The sequence below is a fragment of the Camelina sativa genome, chromosome 18 (assembly GCF_030686135.1).
Source record: "Camelina sativa cultivar CO46 ecotype springtype chromosome 18, ASM3068613v1".
NCBI lineage: Eukaryota > Viridiplantae > Streptophyta > Magnoliopsida > Brassicales > Brassicaceae > Camelina > Camelina sativa.
Window position 1 is genome coordinate 22834157 of NC_141897.1, and position 21761 is coordinate 22855917.

The 21761-nt window shown below is 34.1% G+C and overlaps 5 protein-coding genes and 1 long non-coding RNA gene across 8 annotated transcripts; 4 read left to right on the plus strand and 2 right to left on the minus strand.

The window, feature by feature from the left end:
* Nucleotides 1-37: 37 nt before the first annotated feature.
* Nucleotides 38-3632, minus strand: LOC104762775 (uncharacterized). Its single transcript, XM_087498177.1, has 2 exons — nt 3457-3632; nt 38-713 (listed from the first exon to the last, which is right to left on the minus strand). Exons 1-2 carry the CDS (start codon nt 3549-3551, stop codon nt 167-169), a joined length of 642 nt encoding a protein of 213 aa, XP_087354303.1. The 5' UTR covers nt 3552-3632; the 3' UTR covers nt 38-166.
* On the plus strand, nt 2557-3189 carry LOC147923176 (uncharacterized). The gene is made up of 2 exons (XR_015588496.1): nt 2557-2704; nt 2817-3189. It is a non-coding gene; the product is annotated as an uncharacterized LOC147923176 (long non-coding RNA).
* A 2881-nt stretch (nt 3633-6513) lies between the features above and the next one.
* Nucleotides 6514-7280, plus strand: LOC104762776 (phytosulfokines 5). The gene is made up of 2 exons (XM_010486139.3): nt 6514-6762; nt 6980-7280. The coding sequence occupies exons 1-2, from the start codon at nt 6649-6651 to the stop codon at nt 7094-7096; spliced, it is 231 nt and encodes a 76-aa protein (XP_010484441.1). The 5' UTR covers nt 6514-6648; the 3' UTR covers nt 7097-7280.
* A 2484-nt stretch (nt 7281-9764) lies between these two features.
* Nucleotides 9765-12529, plus strand: LOC104762778 (ACT domain-containing protein ACR1-like). 3 transcript variants are annotated; one of them, XM_019239897.2, is made up of 7 exons: nt 9765-9802; nt 10316-10417; nt 10532-10577; nt 10671-10785; nt 10871-10938; nt 11149-11624; nt 11705-12529. In XM_019239897.2, exons 2-7 carry the CDS (start codon nt 10344-10346, stop codon nt 12366-12368), a joined length of 1443 nt encoding a protein of 480 aa, XP_019095442.1. In that variant the 5' UTR covers nt 9765-9802; nt 10316-10343; the 3' UTR covers nt 12369-12529. The 3 variants fall into 3 exon arrangements, with proteins under 3 accessions (XP_019095442.1, XP_087354508.1, XP_087354509.1); XM_087498382.1 differs by lacking the exon at nt 9765-9802 and having other exon boundaries at nt 9911-10417; XM_087498383.1 differs by lacking the exons at nt 9765-9802; nt 10871-10938 and having other exon boundaries at nt 9911-10417.
* A 3079-nt stretch (nt 12530-15608) lies between these two features.
* LOC104762780 (DEAD-box ATP-dependent RNA helicase 27) lies at nt 15609-19009 on the plus strand. The gene is made up of 12 exons (XM_010486142.3): nt 15609-16363; nt 16474-16659; nt 16758-16943; nt 17044-17127; nt 17216-17257; nt 17345-17416; nt 17513-17815; nt 17908-17946; nt 18037-18141; nt 18218-18286; nt 18369-18494; nt 18611-19009. Exons 1-12 carry the CDS (start codon nt 15893-15895, stop codon nt 18758-18760), a joined length of 1833 nt encoding a protein of 610 aa, XP_010484444.1. The 5' UTR covers nt 15609-15892; the 3' UTR covers nt 18761-19009.
* Nucleotides 18982-21012, minus strand: LOC104762781 (uncharacterized). The gene is made up of 3 exons (XM_010486143.3): nt 20230-21012; nt 19891-20078; nt 18982-19711 (listed from the first exon to the last, which is right to left on the minus strand). The coding sequence occupies exons 1-3, from the start codon at nt 20831-20833 to the stop codon at nt 19139-19141; spliced, it is 1365 nt and encodes a 454-aa protein (XP_010484445.2). The 5' UTR covers nt 20834-21012; the 3' UTR covers nt 18982-19138.
* Nucleotides 21013-21761: the final 749 nt, after the last annotated feature.

Here is a 21761-nt window from a genome sequence, read left to right on the forward strand (position 1 = left end):
TTAAAAGAGAAATATTTGTATAACATATAATGATTCCCCTCATAAATTATACCACATGATTTACTACTCGACATTTATTTACAAAAGAAAAAGAGAAGATCACTCCTAGTAGTATATATTTAATATATGTTTCTTCGTTAGGTCTAAAACGATGCATATCATAATCTTATATTACGTGATCTCTCATCATCGAATGATTTCGGTTGACCGTTACAACGGTACTATTAACACACGACCACGTAGCACACGCTGAGTTCTGTTGGATTTGACGCATGGCCAAAGCTTGTCGTAAGTTCAAGAGCTTCTCGTGGAGAGCATGGTGTTCTAACCGTAGACGATCGTTTTCCATCTTTACACGTTCGCAATGGTACAAAACGTACAGGCGCCGGTTATGCAGTTCTCTGTTCTCGAATTTGAGCTGGTTAAGCTTGCTTCTCACATCTTCTAGGTGTTTTTGTTTCTTGATCCTCGACCGTTGAGCTGATTTTCGGTTTGATAATTTTCGTTTCTTTCGCCGTTCGTCTTTAACCGAAGAGACAACGTTCGAACCAGTAGGGTTCTTCAAGGGTTGTTGATCTTTCAAACCCGGACTGGAATAGCGTTGGTTCTGAATTGGACTTGGATTTGTTTTATCTAAACCGGGATTTACTTCCATGGGACTAACCGGTGAACTGAAGATGGAGAAAATATCGGATTCGTCCCACGGAGTGACACTACAAGAAAACATGCAGTTTGAGACTACAGTTTGTGACTCTTTTTTTGGTCACAAATAATTGTAACGTTTTTGGGACGAATTTATAACTAATAGAAGACTACATAAACAATGGTTGCAAAACAGTCCCAAAATTACGACAAACAGTTGTAGTCTCCAAATCGTCTCATATTTGTGACTATTATAAGACTATTATAAGACTATATCATTGAAATCCTAAAATAATCGTAAATTGTGACGAATTAGAGACGCTTTTTATGATCGGGAGTTTCAGTAACAAAAGTAGTCCCAAATTTGCTACTTATTTGTGACTTTAGGTATTTTCTTTATATCAATTTTTTACTCATTAATTTAAGAAATATTTTTTATAATTCTACGAGTGATTGTCGAATCATATATTTTTTCTTTTCCTTTTTGGAGGCTTTAATTTTTTTTTGTTTGTCTCACAAAATAGTGTCGCAAAACGGTCACATTTTGAGACTATTTTGTTAATTATTTGTGACTATTTTGTGATTACATTGCTACTAACACCTGAGATTGTGACGAATTTGCTTCTTTTTACTAACTTCTAATAATTGTTTATGTATATTCAACAATAATGAATTATAAAATTTGTGAATGTATTTATTTCTACATTGGTATGAATCACTCTAGACAATGAATCATCATTATATCAAAAAGAAATATAATTTCAAATGTTTAGGAAAAAATATTTGCAACTTACATAACATGTATAAGTATTACATGTGATTTCTATATCTTGTTTGTGATTGTTTTGTAATTTCTAACTTTACTTACTATATCAAGTTTTTACTTATTACACTCATAGATAGTAGTTATAATTCTTAATATGAGTGCTTGTAAAATCATTTGCAAAATTTTGTGGCCCTTAAACTTAAAATTTGATATGTATAAGTTTGTGATTCATAGAATAAGGTCACAGTTACACTTTGCGACTATTGTACTAATACGGTCACATATTTGCGACTAGTTTGCCACCACTTTGCTACTAACACATGAGATTGTGAGGAATTTGCTACTTTTTACCAAGGCCTAACGAATTTATTTATACATTCAACAATAAAGAATTGAAAAATATGTTAAGTTATTTGTTTCTACATAGATATGAACTATTTTAGACACTGAATCATTCTAATACCCAAAACACTTTAATTTCCAATGTTTAGAAAATATATTTGCAACTTACATATATAACATGTATAAGTGTTACATGTGATTTTTATGTAATATTTGTGATTTTTATGTAATTGCTAATTACATTGAGAATTCTAATCTGAGTTGTAAAATCATTTGTAAATCTTTGTGGCCCTTCAACTTAAAATTTTATATGTATAATAAGTTTGGACTATAAGTGCTTTTGAATGCTTATTACCAATTTTTGCTAGTCATTTTTTATTTTAATCATAATTATAAAACTCGAATAATGTAACTCTTATATATATATATATATATATATATATATATATATATATATATATATATATATATATATATATAAAACAGAAATCCATCACTTAAAAAAAGCCAAAATGTTTTCTTTATAAATCTAATTGAAATCTAATAGATTAAAATTTAAATCTAAATCAATTCTAATACTTTATAAATCCATACCCCCAATATCTAAATTATAACATAAAATGAAAGCAAATTACCAAAATTTATCAAAGAAAAAAGGGGAAAATTTCTCATTGGCTATTCTTAAATGGCAAGGATTGTCATTAGTTTATTATCCACCATTGATGAAGTCAATCCAACGGACAGAAATCATCTTCTTTTCTCCTTCCCTTCTACTCATCGTGTCTTCCCCTTTCTTTCTAAAGAAAATCAATTTTTGTTTTTCTCTCTTTTCCTCATCTTCTCTCTTTGTCGCCTTCTCCTCTGAAGATACCAAAGGAGCAGAGTTAAACGTGGTTTCTGTACCGGCCGTCGGATCTAATACAGCAACCGCGTCAGTGTAGACAATGGAAACAAGTTTGTCTCTTTTTCTCTCTCCGTTCTTAATCTGTTTCTGAACCCATCGTTGCTGAGAATAGATCTGGAGAAATTCTATGTGTTTTAATTATTTATTTGATTTGTATTTTAGGTCTCAACCACAGATCTGAAGAATCAGTGTCAACAACGACTTCAGAGGTGTTGAATCTGAAGACCCTATTGTCAACGACGACGTCAGAGGTGGTGGATCTGAAGATCCTAGTGTCAACGATGTCGGAGATGATGGTGGTTGCTCGCACCGTTTACCACCACCACTACATTTCGAATTTTCTGCCAGTTCACCATCAATACATCTCGATTTCTCCACAGTCGCATCTCTGGCACTCCGGCCGCCGCCACCGTTTTGTTCTCCGTCGCTGTAATAACACATCTCCGGCAGATGCCAATCTATAGATATAGTTGTATAGATATATTGTATATATATAATGAATTTACGAAAGAAATAAAAACTACTTTTAATTTCATTTTCTTGTATAAATTTTTTATATTTTTTTTTACTTTTTTTTATGTAGTTTGTCGCAAAAGGGTCAGGAATATATGACTACATATTGATCTTAATGTAGTCGCAAATTTAAGACATAAAATGAGGTCACATAGTGGTCAGTATTTTGTGACTATATCGGGACCAATAAATTTTGCGACCAAATTTTAACGACCATTCAAAATAGTCACAAAATAGTCATATATAGTGCATTTGTGACCATTTTAGGATGATTTTTGGAGTCCCAAACAGCTTGTTTTCTTGTAGTGTGAATCCAGTTTCCCAAGCCGGTACTTGATTGGAAAGAACCGGTTCAGATGAAAGAACCGGAGAAATAGTAGACATAGTAATGGTTCTCAAAGTTAAAACCGGAAGGAAAAAATTATTATTATCTCAAATAATTACAAGTGAGAGAGCCAGAGAGGGTAGAAGGGGAAAAGGGAAGAATTGCATTGTAGGAGGTCGATATTTATATGGACGGACGGACTCATAACCGGAGGTTAGTTTCGCCATTATCTTATGAAAGTTCTTGTTTTCAGTGTTTGCTTATTTTAATTTTACATTGTTCCAGAAAATAAAATAAAAAGAGAGATAGAGTAAGAAAATGTGTCATTATGGGATTAGAGGTAAGCTGAGCCGACGGTCTTTATCATTTTCGGTCATTACGTATGTAATACTTTATTCCGAATATTCGGTTCCAAAATACTTGAAAAAAGTCGTAGACCAAACAAGACTGAAAAAAAAACCTTGTAAAGTTGCAAATACTTAGTTAGTTATGTGATTTATTTGACAATTAGTGACGTATTGATGTGTGCTTTGACATATATAACATACACTACAAAATATGAAAAAAATGATCGACCCATCTGCCAGTAATAATAGATTTTTGTGAGCGGATAAAACAAGTTTTGCTTTTGGTTTAGATAACAGCTTTTTCATAGTGGAAATACATTTTTATCTTCTAGATTGTTTAAATGCCAATAAAACATTGAATTGAAAAATACCGAAGATTTAAATTTTGTTTGTCATCTTTAACTTAACTGAAGGAAAAATATATGGTTAGCCGAATAATTTGATTTGATATAGAAGGGAATGAACGATTCCAAAATTGTGTTCATAGTGGTTAATGTGCGGAGTTGTAGTTGAAATTTGAAAACCATATATTAACTTAATTAGTTCCTTATTAAATTGATGTTGAGCTGCTAATCTATATTATCGCTCGCTTTCTTTTTTCTATTCATAGCCCAATTCAATTACTTCTTTAGAAATTGACAGCCATGTGGTTTGTTCCTACTTTATGCATTAATAATTACCTAAAGTTTATTTTATCACTTTTAAAAGTTTTTGACGGACGATATATATTGGTTCTTGACTTCTATATAGATAAATCAAAAGAAAATAAAAATTTAACATGTTTTAATCTTTAGTCCAGCAGAATGAAAAAAAATATGTAACATGCATGAAGCATGAAAATTATATGTTTCCGTTCATATATACTTTGAAACCGGTCCGTGAGATCACAGTATATATATAGTGGATTTGTTAATTATGGTACATTGGTACATATTTTACGTTATTATTATAAGGTATTACGACTTTTGATTAAAAAAAAATCAACTATATATATTATAACTAACTAAAGGCGTGATTTTGGAATAACAAACCAAAATTTTCTTTGAATAAAAAAAGAAGAATATTATTGAAGGTAGTTTTCTTAAGGGCAAAGATCGCGTTCAAAGCTGCCCTACGTACCCGTAAACTGCAAAATTTTCAGAAAAAAAAAAGCATGACAGAAGTTTTTCTACTTTATAGGCATCTTCATGTGCACATAGTCATAAATTTAAAAATCTTTGATCAAAAAAAAAAAAAAAAAGTCATAAACTTAAAAATATGTACAATATATATCTTTTCACTGCTATTAACTATTAAGTAATCAAAATTAATACTTATTATTATTTGAAATGGTCACAAACTTACAAATTAAAAAGTTAACAACTAAATTAGACCCTTAGCTTATTGACTCGCCTTCGACGGTTAGACCAGTAGTGTATATGCTCGTGAGTACATTACAGGGAAAGATAACAAGAATTTGAAAAGAAGAATAGAAAAAAAGCCCAGAAGATAGGCCCATGTTTGATGGATCGGAAGCCTATAATATATAGTCCACTGATATTGTCTGATAATGAAATCTCTTGATCTTAACAAACAACATTACAAAAACAAAAGTCAACTGAAAGGAACTGAATAAGGCTTATAACCATATATGATGGTGCCCGTACGTGTGTGGATAGAACTACATAATCTACATGTTTATGTTTGAAACGAATCTTGCTTGCGGAACCCTTTTTCCCTCTTTTATTGACCAGACTTTTTTTGTTTTGTTTTGTTTTGTTTTGAAGAATGTGTTGTGGCATGCCGCATGCGGGGAAGTGTTATTTTCATTATGATGGACGCTTCTTAATTATTTGTATCAACCATTTTCTTAGAAAAGTGAACATGATTTCAGATAACTGTAGCTGATGATCGATTTCGATCATTCGTACTACATATCAAAATTATTTCACAATGTAAAAATATACATGGATGCAAACGTCAAAACACAAGCAGTAGTTTATCTGTCTCTTTGCTCTTATTATAACTTTGATTACAAGGTATGCCACAAGCCGCATATATAAAGCTTAGGACCATTCACACTTCACAATATAGATACATAAAACCATAAATTAAACATAACGACAAATTAGTAAACAGTATAAAAAGAGACATAGAATCCCCACTTATATTCACTTAACCAGATAAATTCAACAAAAAGAGAGAAAAATGTACCACAAGAAAATATGTAAATTAAAACCAAACTTCTTGCAGTTAACTTCACGTGAGAATATTGGGTGATTCTCAGTATACAGGTACATACGCCACCAACTTCTTTTCAACATTAGGATAAAGTTTATTATATGACCAGGATATATTCATGTAAATAGAAAATAAGGTAAAAATATAGGTGAGTACTCCCCCATATTGATCAATTTCACAAAAACAGACTACTGATTACTTATAAGTTATAACCAATCAAGAACAGACTACTGATTACAAAACAGACTCTCATTGGAAATTATTTCTCTAGTCTACTTTTAATTTTTATTAGACACAAATTTAAATTATAATATACATGTGCGTGTTCGGTATGGTAATGGTTTCATGACGTTCACTTACTCAAACTCAAAAAGATTATATGGCTCACGTTGTTGCAGAACTTTTTATCTCATCTCATGTTTTCTCTATAAATACGCCTCAATTATATATAACTTTGCTTAACTCTCATATATCTTCCTCTTCATCTTAATTTAGTACCGCTATCAATATATATATTTGATCTCTCCTGCTCCTCCTTCATAGTACGTATAACAAGAAATATTGTATAATACTTAGTCATACAAAGAAAATGGTTAAGTTCAATACTTTCTTCATCATGACTCTTCTTATCTGTTCCACGCTTACATACGCGTCAGCCAGGCTCAATCCAACCTCCGTTTATCCGGAAGAAATCTCCCTCAAGGTCTAACCTCATTCTCATGCATGGTGTACATATATGTGTTGTTAATTAGTATATATAATGAAATTATTAAGAAAATAACTGAAATTTTTTTTAAGTTCTGAGGAATTGATACGAGTTTCAGGCTTTCAGCTCAATATTTTATATAATTATCAAGATAGAAAAACATTATCGAGACTAACATTTTCGTCACGTGCGTATATTTTTATGTTATGAGCAGAAATTAGAACAAGGAGAGGAAAACTGTGAAGGTGTTGGAGAAGAAGAGTGCGTCTTGATACGAAGAACTTTAGTTGCTCACACTGATTACATCTACACTCAAAACCACAGTCCTTAAATATGATTACTTTGCTTCTGAACATATTGTTTGGATTATAATAATGATCAGTCCATATATATCCATATACATATCTATCTTCTTACTATTGCAATTTATACGTTCTTAATGAAATTACATCACATATATACACTTGATTGTATCTTTGTCATGCGTAAAAAGTAAATCAGTTATATTGAACTAAGTTTTTTTGTTTCTTCGTTCATAAATCATAACAAAAGATTCGATAATTAGTTTAAGAGTCGTCTTGCAGACCACACAAGCAAATTAGTCTCATCTCATAGGTCATTTTATTCCTATTTTGTTTTCAGTCTTAATTAAAGAAGCTGACTTTTTTTTTTTTTTTTTTTGCGAAAATTAAATCCCCTCATAGGTGATAGCACCAGTTTCTCATACCTCACACACACACACACGCATTTATAAAGATAATAAACGCATACCACCAGCTATATAATGACATAGCTGCATCTATAAATGTAAAATAGAGACATATATGCTCTGGGATTATGTGTGGATGTTAAAAATATAACTATGAACTTCGCATTAACTCCCCAGATCAATGACATAGACATAGACATAGACACAATTTATTCAGCCATGAATTACTCAACTTTAAAAAAGAACTTGTTTTCTCAAAACATATGTTGAAGTTAAAACTTTTGTAATACATAATTGTTTTAGAGAATTTCAAAGTACAAATACTATAAAGTCATGTATAGATTTTTGGAAAGTGGTCAAAATCAGATCACAAGTTTTTTTATAAAATGGAGAAAAACTTGAAAAAGAAAAAAACAATTATGTATTTTGGTCCCCGTCTCTTCTCTTTTTCCCTCGTCTGAAAGTAAAGGGCGTTGACAAAAGAAAGAAGGCTCTTTGATGGGCTAAAATGTTGGGCCAAGCCCATAATATAAGTAGTTGGCATTTCCATAAACTCAAATCTGGAAACCCTTACTTATAAAGATTCGTCGCGAACGGCGGCTGACCGGAAGATCAGCTTAAGCGACGGCGACTTCTATCGTTCTTTTGCACGATGTTTCGTAGGAACCGGTTTCTGTCTTTACCGATGGTGATCGGAGCAGTTGTGTAAGTATTCATTTTTTATCTTTACTGATAATCTAAAATCTTGACTGAAGAAGATCTGGTTTTGCTTATTCGCTTTGTAGATTACTCAGTTTCGACTAAGTTACTTATTAGAATCGATCTGAGCATATATATATATTCTACACATTGGTAGAATTCGAGATAATTTTTGAGGATCGGACTTCAATTTAAGCATATTAGATAAGGATCTGTGTGAAATTGGCTTAATCAAATTCCAAATTGTCAGATCTCCTGAAATTTGTTAACCTGAGCAAAGTCATTAATTAACAATTGTGAATCAGCAATCTGAATAGAGAGGTTTTGTTTGTTTGTTGCGTTGTAGGATTGGAGTGGTTTCAGGGAAAGCAATATTTGGGCCTCCGCTTGATCAATACTGGAAGGAGAAGCTTGAAGGAGAAGAAGCTGTTGTTGCTGCAAAGGAAGCCGCCACTGAAAAGAGCTCTGATTCTTCATAATCTCCCTAAAATATTTTTGGGATGTTTAATGTAAATCTCCGACCTTAACTAAGAAGAGCTTGGACAAATGTTTGCAAGGAAGCACAATGTTTGTTTACTGTAGGAGGCGATGCGATTCATACAAACAATATGTAACAATGTAGTAAGTGCCTTGTATTTCACGTTTTTGCAAACTCAAGGAGAATAATAAAACCCTAAGAAGCACATCCTTCCTTAATCTTCTTCCTCGGAGCAAGTCTAACTCTAGGATCTTAAAGATAATATAAGCACCATTCTAATTTGAACAATAGAATCCTAAAAATGGTGTAAACACCATTCTAACGTGGAGAATGTCAAGTTAATAAAATATTAACTGATTTCAAAGTTTATTTCTTCTGACAGGACATAAGTTGTATAAACCACTAGAAAGGTAAACTACAACTGGAGTGGCCTCTGTTTGTGTGTGTGGTCGGGCCACGTTTTGTGTAACCCACATAAACATCTTTGCATTTATGAATGTAAACAGATTTGTTTTACCTTTCTTGTTCCAGCTGAAATCACAAATAAATGAGTTGTAAAAACATTTTTCAATCTTTATATTTTGTGTAGAGTCTGTAGACGAAATAAAAAGAAAAAACCACCTGAAATGGAAGACCGACACGTGGACAGCTTGATTCTTACGATTTTAAAGAGGCGAGCTCAGACCTCAGAGTCCACCCATCTTGCCACGTGGCTTTATAATGTTACATGTGGCAAATCTTGTGTTGGTTGCTAATACACCTCATCATCTTACAAAATTTATATCTTTTTTTTTAATATTTTTATTTTTAATATCTTTCTTTTTTTCATGAGTCTATCTTAATTTTCGTTATGGGTAAATTAGGTGAGTGACCAAAATAAAAAAAAATCATAGAAGAATATAGCATCATATTTAAAAAAATTAGAAAATCAGGATAAAGGTAAAATAAAATTACCAGTTTAGTCTTTTATGTAGAGTAGAGGGTGGTGGCTGTTGGCCGGCGGCTGAAGGTAGTGACCAGAATTCAGCGGCGGTCAGAGGTGGTGGCCTGAATCCGACGGACGCAGATAGTGGCCAGAACCCAACGGGCTGGAGATGATGGTTGGAACCCGGTGGTTGGAGGTAGTAACTGAAGGTTGGGAAGTAGTGGTGGTGAGAAGAAAATAAAAAAAAAAAAGCAAAAACTGTTATTAATACATATACAGAATATAATTAATTGATGGTTAGTATAGTTAGTTTGTTAATTATAATTTTTTTTGGGTGATTTTTCAATAAATTTCAAGCTGAGATTAATCTTTAATCTAACAACCGAAAGGACAGAATTCTCAAGTAATAATTTTGATTCAGAAAGGGATAAAAACAGCTTAATTGTCTCAGATTTTTGTTTTGTAAAATAATAATTTTAATATATGGTTTAGATTTTATTCTGAACCGAAGGAATCGGCGACTTCTTCTTTATTTATCTTTTTTAACTTTAATGTTTGATTACTCCTATAATTATATTTTTAACCTCGTTTACATCGTGGAAGTATATATATAACAAACAAATTTTGATACATTGCTCCTCTTCTTTTTCTTTTTTTTTTTGGTAAAAATTTTTGCTCCTCTTCTTCTTCCTCAACTAATTAAAAACTTGTTTATGAGTATGCACATATATATATATAGGTCGGATTTGTGAGAGCTGGTTAATAAGATGATGGAGATAGCTTATCAGCCTCGGATTGATTCCGAGATCGAATCACTAGTCGAGAGAATCAATCCTCCCAGGTAAACGAGGTTATTGTACTTTTTTTTTAAAACGAGGTTATTATACTTATTGTTCATTTTTTTGTTACGAGTTTTTTGTAATCTTAATATTTGCTGGTTTTGTACACTAATTAGGGTTTGCGTAGACAACGACTCGGACCCAGAGTGCACACTTGTTAAGGTATATTTTAATACTAAAGCTCTTGATAATTTGCTTTCTCATAGATAATGATGACTAATTAGCGATAATTAATCATGTGGTTGAAATATGTAGGTAGATAGCGCGAACAAGTACGGGATATTACTGGACGTGGTTCAAGTTCTGGCTGATCTCGATCTCGTTATCTCCAAATCTTACATCTCATCCGACGGTGAATGGTTCATGGATGGTAAGTCGTCATCATCATCAATTTCACATGTCATCATTGGAGGACCACATATATATTATCACATCTGAAAATTTATCTTTGTTAGTGTTTCACGTGACGGACCAACTCGGGAATAAGCTCACAGACCGAAGCCTTATTCTCTACATTCAACAGGTGTGACATCTAAAAAAAATCATTAGTAAAATACACCTACCTAATCATTAGTAAATTACACCTAAAAAATCACTGACTTGATTTAATTTTGACCAACTCTTTAGAAAAAACAGCCTCGTGTAAAGTTTTTTTTTGTTTGCTGTTGTTGGACGTATCTAATTACCTCATCAACACAACCAATATAAGTGTGTGTGTTTTTGTTGTTTTCAGGCAATATGTTCTAGTAGAACGGGAGGTATAACAAAGGAGATGCAGAGTCATCTAAAACGTGAGGTGCAACAACGCCACGTGTGTACAGAGCATACGGCGTTTGAGATAACCGGAATAAACAGACCGGGTCTACTGTCCGAAATCTCTGCCGTACTTTCCGATATTGGATGTCACGTGACAGCCGCTGTTGCATGGACCCACCACGAGCGAGCGGCCATGGTGATTTATCTAGACGATGGGTTTAACGGTGGACCTATTATTGACCCGATAAGAAAGGCCCAAGTAAAAGATCATCTGGATACCGTCATGGAGGCCCATCATATAGTCGGCGATGAGTCTCGCGTCGTCGTGAGGATCGTCGAGGCTAAAGGAGCTCCGGTCGAGTGGGATCACACTGAGAGACGACTTCATGAGCTAATGTACGCCGAAGGAGACTATGAGAACTGCTCCGATTGCGATTGCTTCAGTGGTGACAGGTGCGTTCGCGTTTATACCAAGTACTAATCACCAAAATAAGCTTCGGTTTCGATACATGATGTTACCTTGAATGTGACAGGTGCGATGCTTTGTGGAGAGGAAGGTGCGAGAGGATACACGTAGCGATCGAGGCATGTAATGGTTATTCCATGGTGAACGTTAAGTGTAGAGACAGGCCAAAACTACTTTTCGACACGGTGTGTGCTTTAAAAGAGTTACAATTCGTAGTGTTTCACGCAGTCGCCGGAGCTAAAGGGTCCACGGCGGAGCAAGAATATTTCATAAGGAAGAAGAATGGTTGCACGTTAGAAACGGAGGTGCAAAGAGAGAGACTAAGACATTGTTTGGTTGCTGCGATTTCGAGACGGGCTTCGCGAGGTTTGAAACTTGAGATTCGGACAGAGAACAAGATGGGTTTGTTGTCGGATGTGACCAGAGTTGTGAGAGAAAACGGTTTGTCGATAACGAGAGCTGAGATGAGTACTCAAGGTGATATTGCGGTTGGTTCGTTTTATGTTACCGATGTGAATGGTGGTGAAACGGATCCGAACGCGGTCGAAGCGGTTGTACGAGAACTGGGTGGAGCGGTTGTGTCAGCGGTTAAAGCGGTTGGGATGATGCCGATGAGGATGGGTTCAACGAGTGATAATAGTGTGGAGCTGCGAGACAAAACTAAGTCGTCGATTGGGAGAATGTTTTGGTCTAAATTAGAGAGGTTATCATCGTCGATAAAATCGTTGTGACGTGTTTAATTTAGTTTCTCTCGTTTTCGTGATTATCATTGTAAATAGAACAATTATTGGGTTCAGTACTAAAGTGAATCCTTTTGTTCACTTCAAGGAGTGAATTCTTTTGTTCACTTCTCCTTATTTTATTCAATAAAAATATGACATATCATAATACATTTAATAATTTATTCATTTATTTTCTTATAAAATAAAAAAACAAAATCTGTATAAATTATTATAAAATTAAAAATTTAAACCGCTTATTTATAAACTCAAACCGATATATAATTTCATTATAATTGTAAACTCTAAACCCTAACCATCTTATTTGTAAATCTAAACCAACATATAATTTCATTATAATTGTAAAATATAAACTCTAACCATCTCATTTGTAAACCCAAATCGACATATAATTTCGTTCTAATTGTAAAATCTAAACCCTAACTATTTCATTTGTAAACCCAAACCGACATATAATTTCGTTTTAATTGTAAAATCTAAACTCTAATCACTTCATTTGTAAACCCAAACCGACATATAATTTCGTTTTAATTGTAAAATCTAAACCCTAATCACTTCATTTGTAAACCCAAACCGACATATAATTTTGTTTTAATTGTAAAATCTAAACCCTAATCACCTTATTTGTAAACTCAAACCGATACATCATTTCATTCTAATTGTAAAATCTAAACCAAACCAATATTTAACTTTCTTTAAAAAAATATATACAGAATTTGTTTTTTTAATCTGTTTTGTTTTTTAATTTAATTTTGATTTTAAACAAGATAATGTATAGAAGATTTTGATTGGTTAAAAATAAAGAAATGAATAAGAAGGTTTGTAGACTATAAAATGAATATTTCGTATAATTAGTCTTGGTCTTTTAGATGTGAACTAATGAGATAGATTCATTCGACCAAGACTGACATTCTTTTGTTCTTAGAACATCCACCGTGGTGTGTCTATAGTGGTGGGGGGTTTTAAATTTTAAAATACTAAATAAACATAAAACATAAGTTTAACAAGCTGTATCCAGGTAGTTTTATGTAGTGTTTTTTATAGTTTAATATTTAAGTTAAAAGTTTTTACTTATTTTTGAACTGTAAACTTAAAAATACTAAATAAACATAAAATTAACATAAACAAGTTGAATTTATGGAATGTCTAACAAACTGCATCCAAAATCCAGTTAGTTTTTTGTAGTGTTTTTTTTGTAGTTTAGTATTTAAGTTTAAAGTTTTTGATAATTTTTTAATGTTATATTCAAAAGTTCAATGCTAACCTTTTAGTAGTATTTTGAACTTTAAACTTTAAAATACAAAATAAACATAACATAGCAGAAACAAGTCGAATTTGTGGAATATCTAACAAACTACATCCAAAATCCAATTAGTTTTCCGTGTTTATTTTTATAGTTTAGTTGAAGTTTAAAGTATTTAATTATTTTTTAATGTTATATTCAAAAGTTTAATGCCAACATTTTAGTAGTAATTGTTTTGAACTTTAATAAATAATATAACATAACGGAAACAAATCAAATTTGTGGAATGTCTAACAAAACCGCATCCAAAATCTAGTTAGTTTTTCGTAGTTTAGTATTTAAGTTACATTTTTAAAAAATATTATATTAAGAAAACTTATTTTAAAATTTTAGTATTAATTGTTTAAAACTTTAAACTTAAAAAATACTAAATATACATTAAACATAGCAGAAACAAGTTGAACTTATGGAATGTCTAACAAACTGCATCCAAAATCCAGTTAATTTTCGTTAGTGTTTTTTGTAGTTTAGTATTTAAGTTTAAAGTTTTCAATTAGTTTTTAACGGAGTAGTAAAATTTTCTTTAATAATAAAAAATAAGGAGATGAAAAGACCAAATTACCTGGTTCAGGAATTGTTGGGGAAGGGACGATAGGTTGGTTGAAGCAGACTTTCCGTATTGGGCTTTTTGACTAGTGAGTTGGAAATCCAACTAAGTGTATTAGGAATACAATATCCCACATTGGAAGTTGAGTAGGATTTTAAGTGGTATATATAAGATATGAACATCTCCACTCATTGCCAATTGGTTTTGAGTTGTAAGCCCACAATCTAATATGGTATCAAAACCTGGTCCGCACATGCTCAATCCAATCCACAATCGGTCCGGCCCAATAGTTGGCCCGCCGATTCATGCCCAATCATACCGAGATTGATGTTTAGAAGAACCATCATCTCGAGGGGGCATATTAGTGATACAATATCCCACGTTGAAAGTTGAGTAGAATCTTAAATGGTATATATAAGATATGGGTCTCTGCCAATTGGTTTTGAGTTGGAAACCCACAATCAAATAAACAGTTGTTTGTGTTGGGCTGCTTCTTTGACTCGGTGGTCTCTTTTTCTATGGACACTCTTTTAACAACACCAATCTCGTCGGGGAGCCGGCGGCGAGTTTGAAGAAAGTCGGTGAAGAGCATTGCAGTACACGCTTTTGTATGTAACCTCCGAAGAAAGAAGAAAACAAATCTTTATTATAAAGAGATTTTGCAGTTATTTTCTCTCTAAAATTCAAAAATCGAGGAAAACAACCCATGATGAGATTACGAATATGGTAAAAACAAAAGAATTCGTAATGAAAAAAGAACCCATGAGATTAAATTGAAACAAAAACAAAACGAAAGAGGAAAGATAGATATTTAACCTTTTAGAATACAGATTTGCAAGTTGCGGGCTTAGATAGAGAGATCCATGGAGTCAGGCGCAAGAAACGAAACATATTGAATTTGGATAGATCATCAAAGTAGTAGAAGAAGAAAAAGAGAGAGAGAGAGGAAACAAAGGAGTCGTCTTCTTTTTTTTTTTTTTTTTTTTTTTTTTGTTTGTTCCGATGATTGAATTTGAGAGATGAAAGACGGAGCAATCGATTTGGTGTCGTATCTCTTCTACTCTGCTCTGAGGTAGGTTATATAGACACAAACTGTATTATGTCATGTTAGGTCGGTTTGCGCTTTTCCAACGGTTAACATAAAAAAGGAAAAAAAAACTTAAAAGAAAATAATTTTTGAACGTTGGGAAGATATTAATCCTAATTTCCTTTTTTTGTATCCTTTTTTTTTTTCTTATAACTTTTAGAACTTGGATGCAACGGTTGCAAAACATCACGTCACAACGGTTGCTTAAGTTCGGTTCCGAATCAATTTGGTGGGTTTAATGAAGAATTTAAATATTGCGGTTTGGTTTTTAACTAATTTGAATTTGAAGAACTTGGACAATATTAGTTGGTTTACACTTTACAGTAAAAAAAAAAAAAAAAGAAGATTAAAAAAAAGGTCAAGGCAAGGGTATTATCGGAAAACTAAAATTTTGAAAGAAATTGAGAGAGCTTTTTTATAAAACCCTAACTAATTGCGACGGACGCCGATAGAGCAGAGCAGAGCCGAGCAGCCATTAGAATTAAGAACACACTCTCTCGATTCCGAGCCCTACCTACCTCTATTTGTAAATCCTAGTGTTGGATTTTTTGGGTTTCGCTTTGGATTTGACAACAAATATGGCGGATGTGGATGTGGATTTGGATATGGAGCAGCAGAAGAAGAGTAGAAAAAGAGAAAGAGATGAAGCGAAGAAGAAGATACTAAAGAAGCTAGCAATTAAGCAAGAGAAGGAATCAATCTTAATCCACGACGAACCCAATAAGAAGAAGAAGCTTAAGCAGCGTGGAGATGACGAAGAGAAGGAAGCAGCGGTGACAGCTGTTAGCAATGATGAAGAGCCCAAGAAGAAGAAGAAGAAAAAGAACAAGGATGTGAATATTGTGAAGTCAAAAGAAGAAGAAGACAATAGCCTAGAGGAAGAAGAAGAAGACAATAGCCTAGAGGAAGAAGAAGAAGAAGAAGAAGAAGAGAAAGGGGAGGAAACTAGTGGGGATGGAATGATGTCTAGTAAAACGTTCGAGTCATTGGGGTTATCTGATAAAACTCTTAAATCTATCAAAGAGTTTGGTTTCAAATTCTTGACTGAGGTTACAACCACTTTGTAAATTGAATATGATGTTTATTTATTTATTATTTTTTTTTTTTTAAGAACAATGATGATGATGATGATGATTCAAATTTGTTTATTTTTTTGCAGATACAAGCTAAAGCAATTCCACGATTGATGGAGGGGAAAGATGTGCTTGGAGCTGCCAGGACTGGTTCTGGTAAAACCTTAGCTTTTCTTATTCCTGCTATCGAGCTTCTTTACAATGTCAGCTTTTCTCCTCGCAACGGTACTGGTGTTATCATCATTTGCCCAACCAGAGAGCTTGCTATTCAGGTCCTTAATTTCTCTCTCACTCCTTTTCTTCCTATATCATTTTACCCCATTGTGATGAATGATGATGATACTCATCTTACACATCATTTATGTTTCAGTCTTTTCTCGTAGCCAAAGACCTTCTCAAGTATCATTCACAGACTGTGGGAAAGGTTATTGGCGGTGAGAACAGAAAGAAAGAAACTGAGATTCTTGTCAAAGGTGTTAATTTGTTAGTTGCTACCCCTGGAAGACTTCTCGACCACCTTCAAAACACAAATGGTTTTGTATTCAAGAACTTGAAGGTTGTTTATAACCACAAATTCTGATTTCTATTTTCTGTTTCTACTGGTATCGTCATTGGTTTTGCTTTATTGCAATTTCTTATTCTGTGTTACATTGCAGTATCTTGTAATGGATGAGGCTGATAGGATCTTGGAACAGAACTTTGAAGAAGACCTGAAAAAGATTATCAAGCTTTTACCAAAGGTAGCTTGCATAGTGAGAAAGTCCAATAGGTAGACATTGTTTTAAGTTAATCCTAGAGATATATAAACCATCTTTTGTATTGCTGCAGACAAGGCAGACGTCCCTGTTTTCCGCCACACAGACTTCCCAGGTTTGTTTACCAATCAATATAGTTTTGTCACTTATTTCTTACTAGTGTCAGTTTAATCAACTTCGTGGAATTCAATTAAACTATCAGGTTGAGGATCTTGCTCTGGTGTCACTTAAAGAACCTTTTGTTTATATCGATGTGGATGAAGGACGAAAAGAGGTAAAAATCAGCACAACCTATATTATTATCTTTACTCACATTTTACTTTATTGCCGACACAAGCCTTTTTCATTTTGTGGAAACTGGAAACTGTAGGTTACTAATGAAGGCTTGGAGCAAGGTTATTGCGTTGTGCCAACTGCTAAGCGATTAATTTTTTTAGTGAGTTTCTTGAAGAGGTTCCTTGGGAAAAAGAAAATCATGGTGTTTTTCTCTACATGCAAATCGACAAAGTTCCATGCGGAACTCTGTCGATATATCAAAATAGATTGCCTTGAAATCCGTAGAGGGATGGACCAGACCAAACGAAGCTCAATATTTTTCCAATTTAATAAAGCGGAAACGGGTATTCTGTTGTGTACTGATGTTGCTTCCCGTGGTCTTGATATTCCCCATGTGGTATGCTTCCTCCACATTCTGAACTTAGAAAATGTCTGAATTGGTTGATCTTTAATCAAATCTCTGTGCCTGATTATTGTGTGCTTGTATAGGACTGGATTGTGCAGTATGATCCACCTGAAGACGCTAAGGTATGTTGCTTAGTTTTTTGGCAAATCCGTTGTGAGAATTAGTGTTAAGAAATCACTCATTGTCTGAAATGTTACTCTCTTATTATCTAGACGTATATTCATAGAGTTGGTAGAACCGCTCGTGGTGAAGGAGCAAAAGGAAAGGCTCTGCTTGTCCTAACCCCAAATGAGTTGCAGTTTATTCAGCATCTCAAGGTAATTGTTTTCATTCAATAAAATTATTCAAATTTTAGAAATTTTGAATAGAGAATCAACATATTGTTTTTTGCAGGCGGAAAAAATTCCCATTGAGGAACATGAATTTGAAGAAGATAAACTGCTCAATGTGAAATCTTTTTTGGTAAAATATTTTTGCTCTTTCTTAAAAGGTTTACTACACTGACGAGACAAAGTTGAGAGATTTATTTAAAATGTTATTGCAGGAGAACTTGATAAATGATAACGATGCATTGAAGGAGTCAGCAAAAGAAGCATACAAGACTTACATTGCAGGATATGATTCTCAAAAGATGAAAAATGTATTTGATGTTCACCGACTCGATATCAAAGTAATGAAATCCGCAGCATAATACCCAACATAAGGAAATGTCATGAAATCGGGAATACAATCTGTTTCTGTTTTCTGCCTTAAACGTTAACTAGAAATCTTTGTTTTCTTGTGCAGGATGTTGCGGCTACGTTCGGTTTCTCGGATCCTCCCAACGTTGCTCTGAAGATAGATCGAGGAGGGTACAAGAGTAAGAGAGAACCGGTTAATAAGTTTAACAGAGGTCGCGGCGGTAGAGCCGGCGGTAAAAAATATGAGAGGTATTAAAATTTAAAAATACAGACTAAAATTATAGTTGCAGAAGAACCAAGACTACGTCGTAGTTAGTATAACTGGCACAAGCTTTTTACGATTGTTGTATCTTTTTCTTGGTTACATTACGATTGTTTTATCTGGAACCAGACAAAGAAAGTCCAGTTTTGTTACTGTTGTCCTGCGTTACTCAGAAATTTTGTTCATTTTTATCTTGCAATCAGACACAATTTGTCTTCTATATAAAAATGCCAGTTTCTATTATGGGCCTTCATATATGGGGTTGAAGAATATTTACAGCAATAGGATCGTATATTTGGAAGATGACTCAGACTTGATGGGTTATAATATTACGAAAAAGATTCAAGAACACTGGATGACATTCTCATCACATCACAATTTATCGACGTTAAGCCAGTCGTTTGATTCTTTCTTCACTTTCACCTCTTCTAGCTGAACCCAATCTGGTGAATTTTTGTTTGAAGAATCAGAACCAGAGTTGGTAACTTTCTTGTAACTCACCTTGACGTCTCCTTCGTCTTCTTCTTCTTCTAAATCACTGAATGATACATCTTCGTCGTCTTCACCAAGAGGATGATTTGTGTTTGCTCTTCCTTCAATGGCGCTGACAGATGAAGTCTCTTCATCGTTCAACCAATCATCTGCATCGTCTTCTTCCTCGTCATCCACTTGCACATTGATTAATTTAGATGAAGAAGCAGTCTCTTCAATGAGAGATTTGTCAACAATTTGTATCTCCTTGCTCTCAATTGGGTGCTTGTCTGTTTCAAAGTGGGATGACTCGGTTGTACTTACGATTCTGACAGTTGCTGTTTCTGGTAAAGGTTCATAAGGCACAGCAAGAGTTTCCACAATGCCTGCATTAGCCTCAGAACTCCCTGCTTCCATAGGTAATATGTTTATTTTCTGTAGTTCGTGGGATAACATTGCTCTTGCTTCGAGTACCTTTTCATATGCAAAGGCAAATAAAAAATTAGTGACAGGAACAATAAATTACCTAACTTTATCCCAGGAAACCTGATTGACTGTACTATTCAATATAATGAGGATCACTGTTTTGACACAAATTCGATTACCATTATTATATTATCAAGAAGAGCAATGGAGTTGAGAATCCACATTACCTGAGGAGTAGACAGAAGCAAGGCATCGTCTTTACTGAGTTGAGGATGCACAAGAACAAAGTAAATCCTCCAGAAGCAATTCTCACTCATATATTCAGGGCAAAGCTCAATTCTCAAAGAAGCCAAGCTCGGTGCAAACCTCTCCACGGCCAAGGCATGCTCATGTTGAGCATCGGTCATCTCAAAGTCTGCAATAACTTGACATCAATTTAATTCCAAAAAGAGAAAACAAACAAACCAATACCAATCATGAAATCATATAAACTGAAACAAACTCACACTATTCTTTTAGTTTTATTAGCTCAGAGACTGAGTAAGAAAGATTAAACAGAAACTTACCATTAAAGCTATCATCTTCCTCATCAGGTATAGGAAAATCCAACCAAGTCTCAGGATGCATCGCAAGATCCTTGACAAAAGCAACTAATTCCTCTGTGACTCCAAGATCCTTGTCGTAATCCTTCAAATCCACATCTTCTGAGCTCAATTGTAAAAAATTCGAAGCAATCTTAGTGAACTCAGAAACAGGTAAGTTTCCAGAGAGCTTAGAAATCCCAGTCCTCAACTCAGAAACAGGTAAGTTCCCAGAGAGTTTCGAAATCCCAGTCCTGAATCTCCCACCAATCTCCGCGAAATCGTTCCTAATCCCAGCAATCAGATCCTCATCCTCATCTCCACCTTTCCTCGCGTGATCTGTTCTCTCCTTAAGATCCGGAGACGAAGGCGGTGGTGGAGAGAGGAACGAAGCTACTCCCCAAAACTGGCTTCTCAAGGTCTTGGTTAGTTCGGTGATGTCTTCCTTAACGCCTCGAGGAGACTGTGAATCCGATATCGATTTATTCGTTCCGGTCTCGTCACCACCACCAACTCGTTGCTTCTGATTATCTTCATCGTCCTCATCTAGTTTGAGTGAGTTCGCAATGGATCTAGCTAACCAAGCCATATCTCTTTATCTTCACAACAAGCTGCGATCGTGATCTTTTTTTTAACAGCTCCGAACCAAAAGCAAAAGCTTGAGAAATAGAGAGATAATGGATGAGAGAGGTCCGTCTTAATCAATCTTAACTTCTTAAGCTAATCTTAATAATATCTAAATTTAAATCTTTTATTAATATCTCAAACGATTTCGTCGTTTGGGCGTGTAATTCCAATTTAGATCCAACGAAGATTCACCGTCTTAAGTATTACTGGATCTATATAAAAGCCCATATTAAGAGGCCCATCGTAAGTTATCTCAGAAGCTTCCATTAACGCCAATTATTTTTGGTCAAAAAAACACAATATCTTTTCCAAGATTGGTAAACTGGTTAGATTATATTTCCAGACAAGAGCTCTCACATCAGTGACATCACACGCGTTGAGATACAATGTTTCACACAGATATGTTCAGAGTCTCATATCCAATTAAATAAAAAACAGACAGTTATGTAAGAACAGAGAGATAAACGTGTCTTATTGGACAAACAAACAGTTGTAACGAGTCACAAGTCAAATCATCCCTTTCTTATCAATCGTTCATTTTGCACAGTGAATCAAATCATACCACTGCATGTTCATAGAAAGACTTTTTTTTTCTTTTTCTTTGTGTGCCCCTCCACAAATCTGAGACCCACCTACTGTTCTACCAATGATCACTTGATTTATTTCCTCAATCAAGATTTGGTCTTTTCTTACATTTCTTTTTTTTGTGCAACATAACCATTATGGTATTTAAGAGTGTCATCAAATTCATATGCCAAGAAAAAGGATTCAGAGACTAAGAGTTTGAATACTAATTGCGGTCAGGGCGGCCAAATTCATCTGCGGTCTAGACTGTTTTATTTTTAAGACGGACTACAGACCGCTGCGGACTAACTCTATTTGCATGTAAA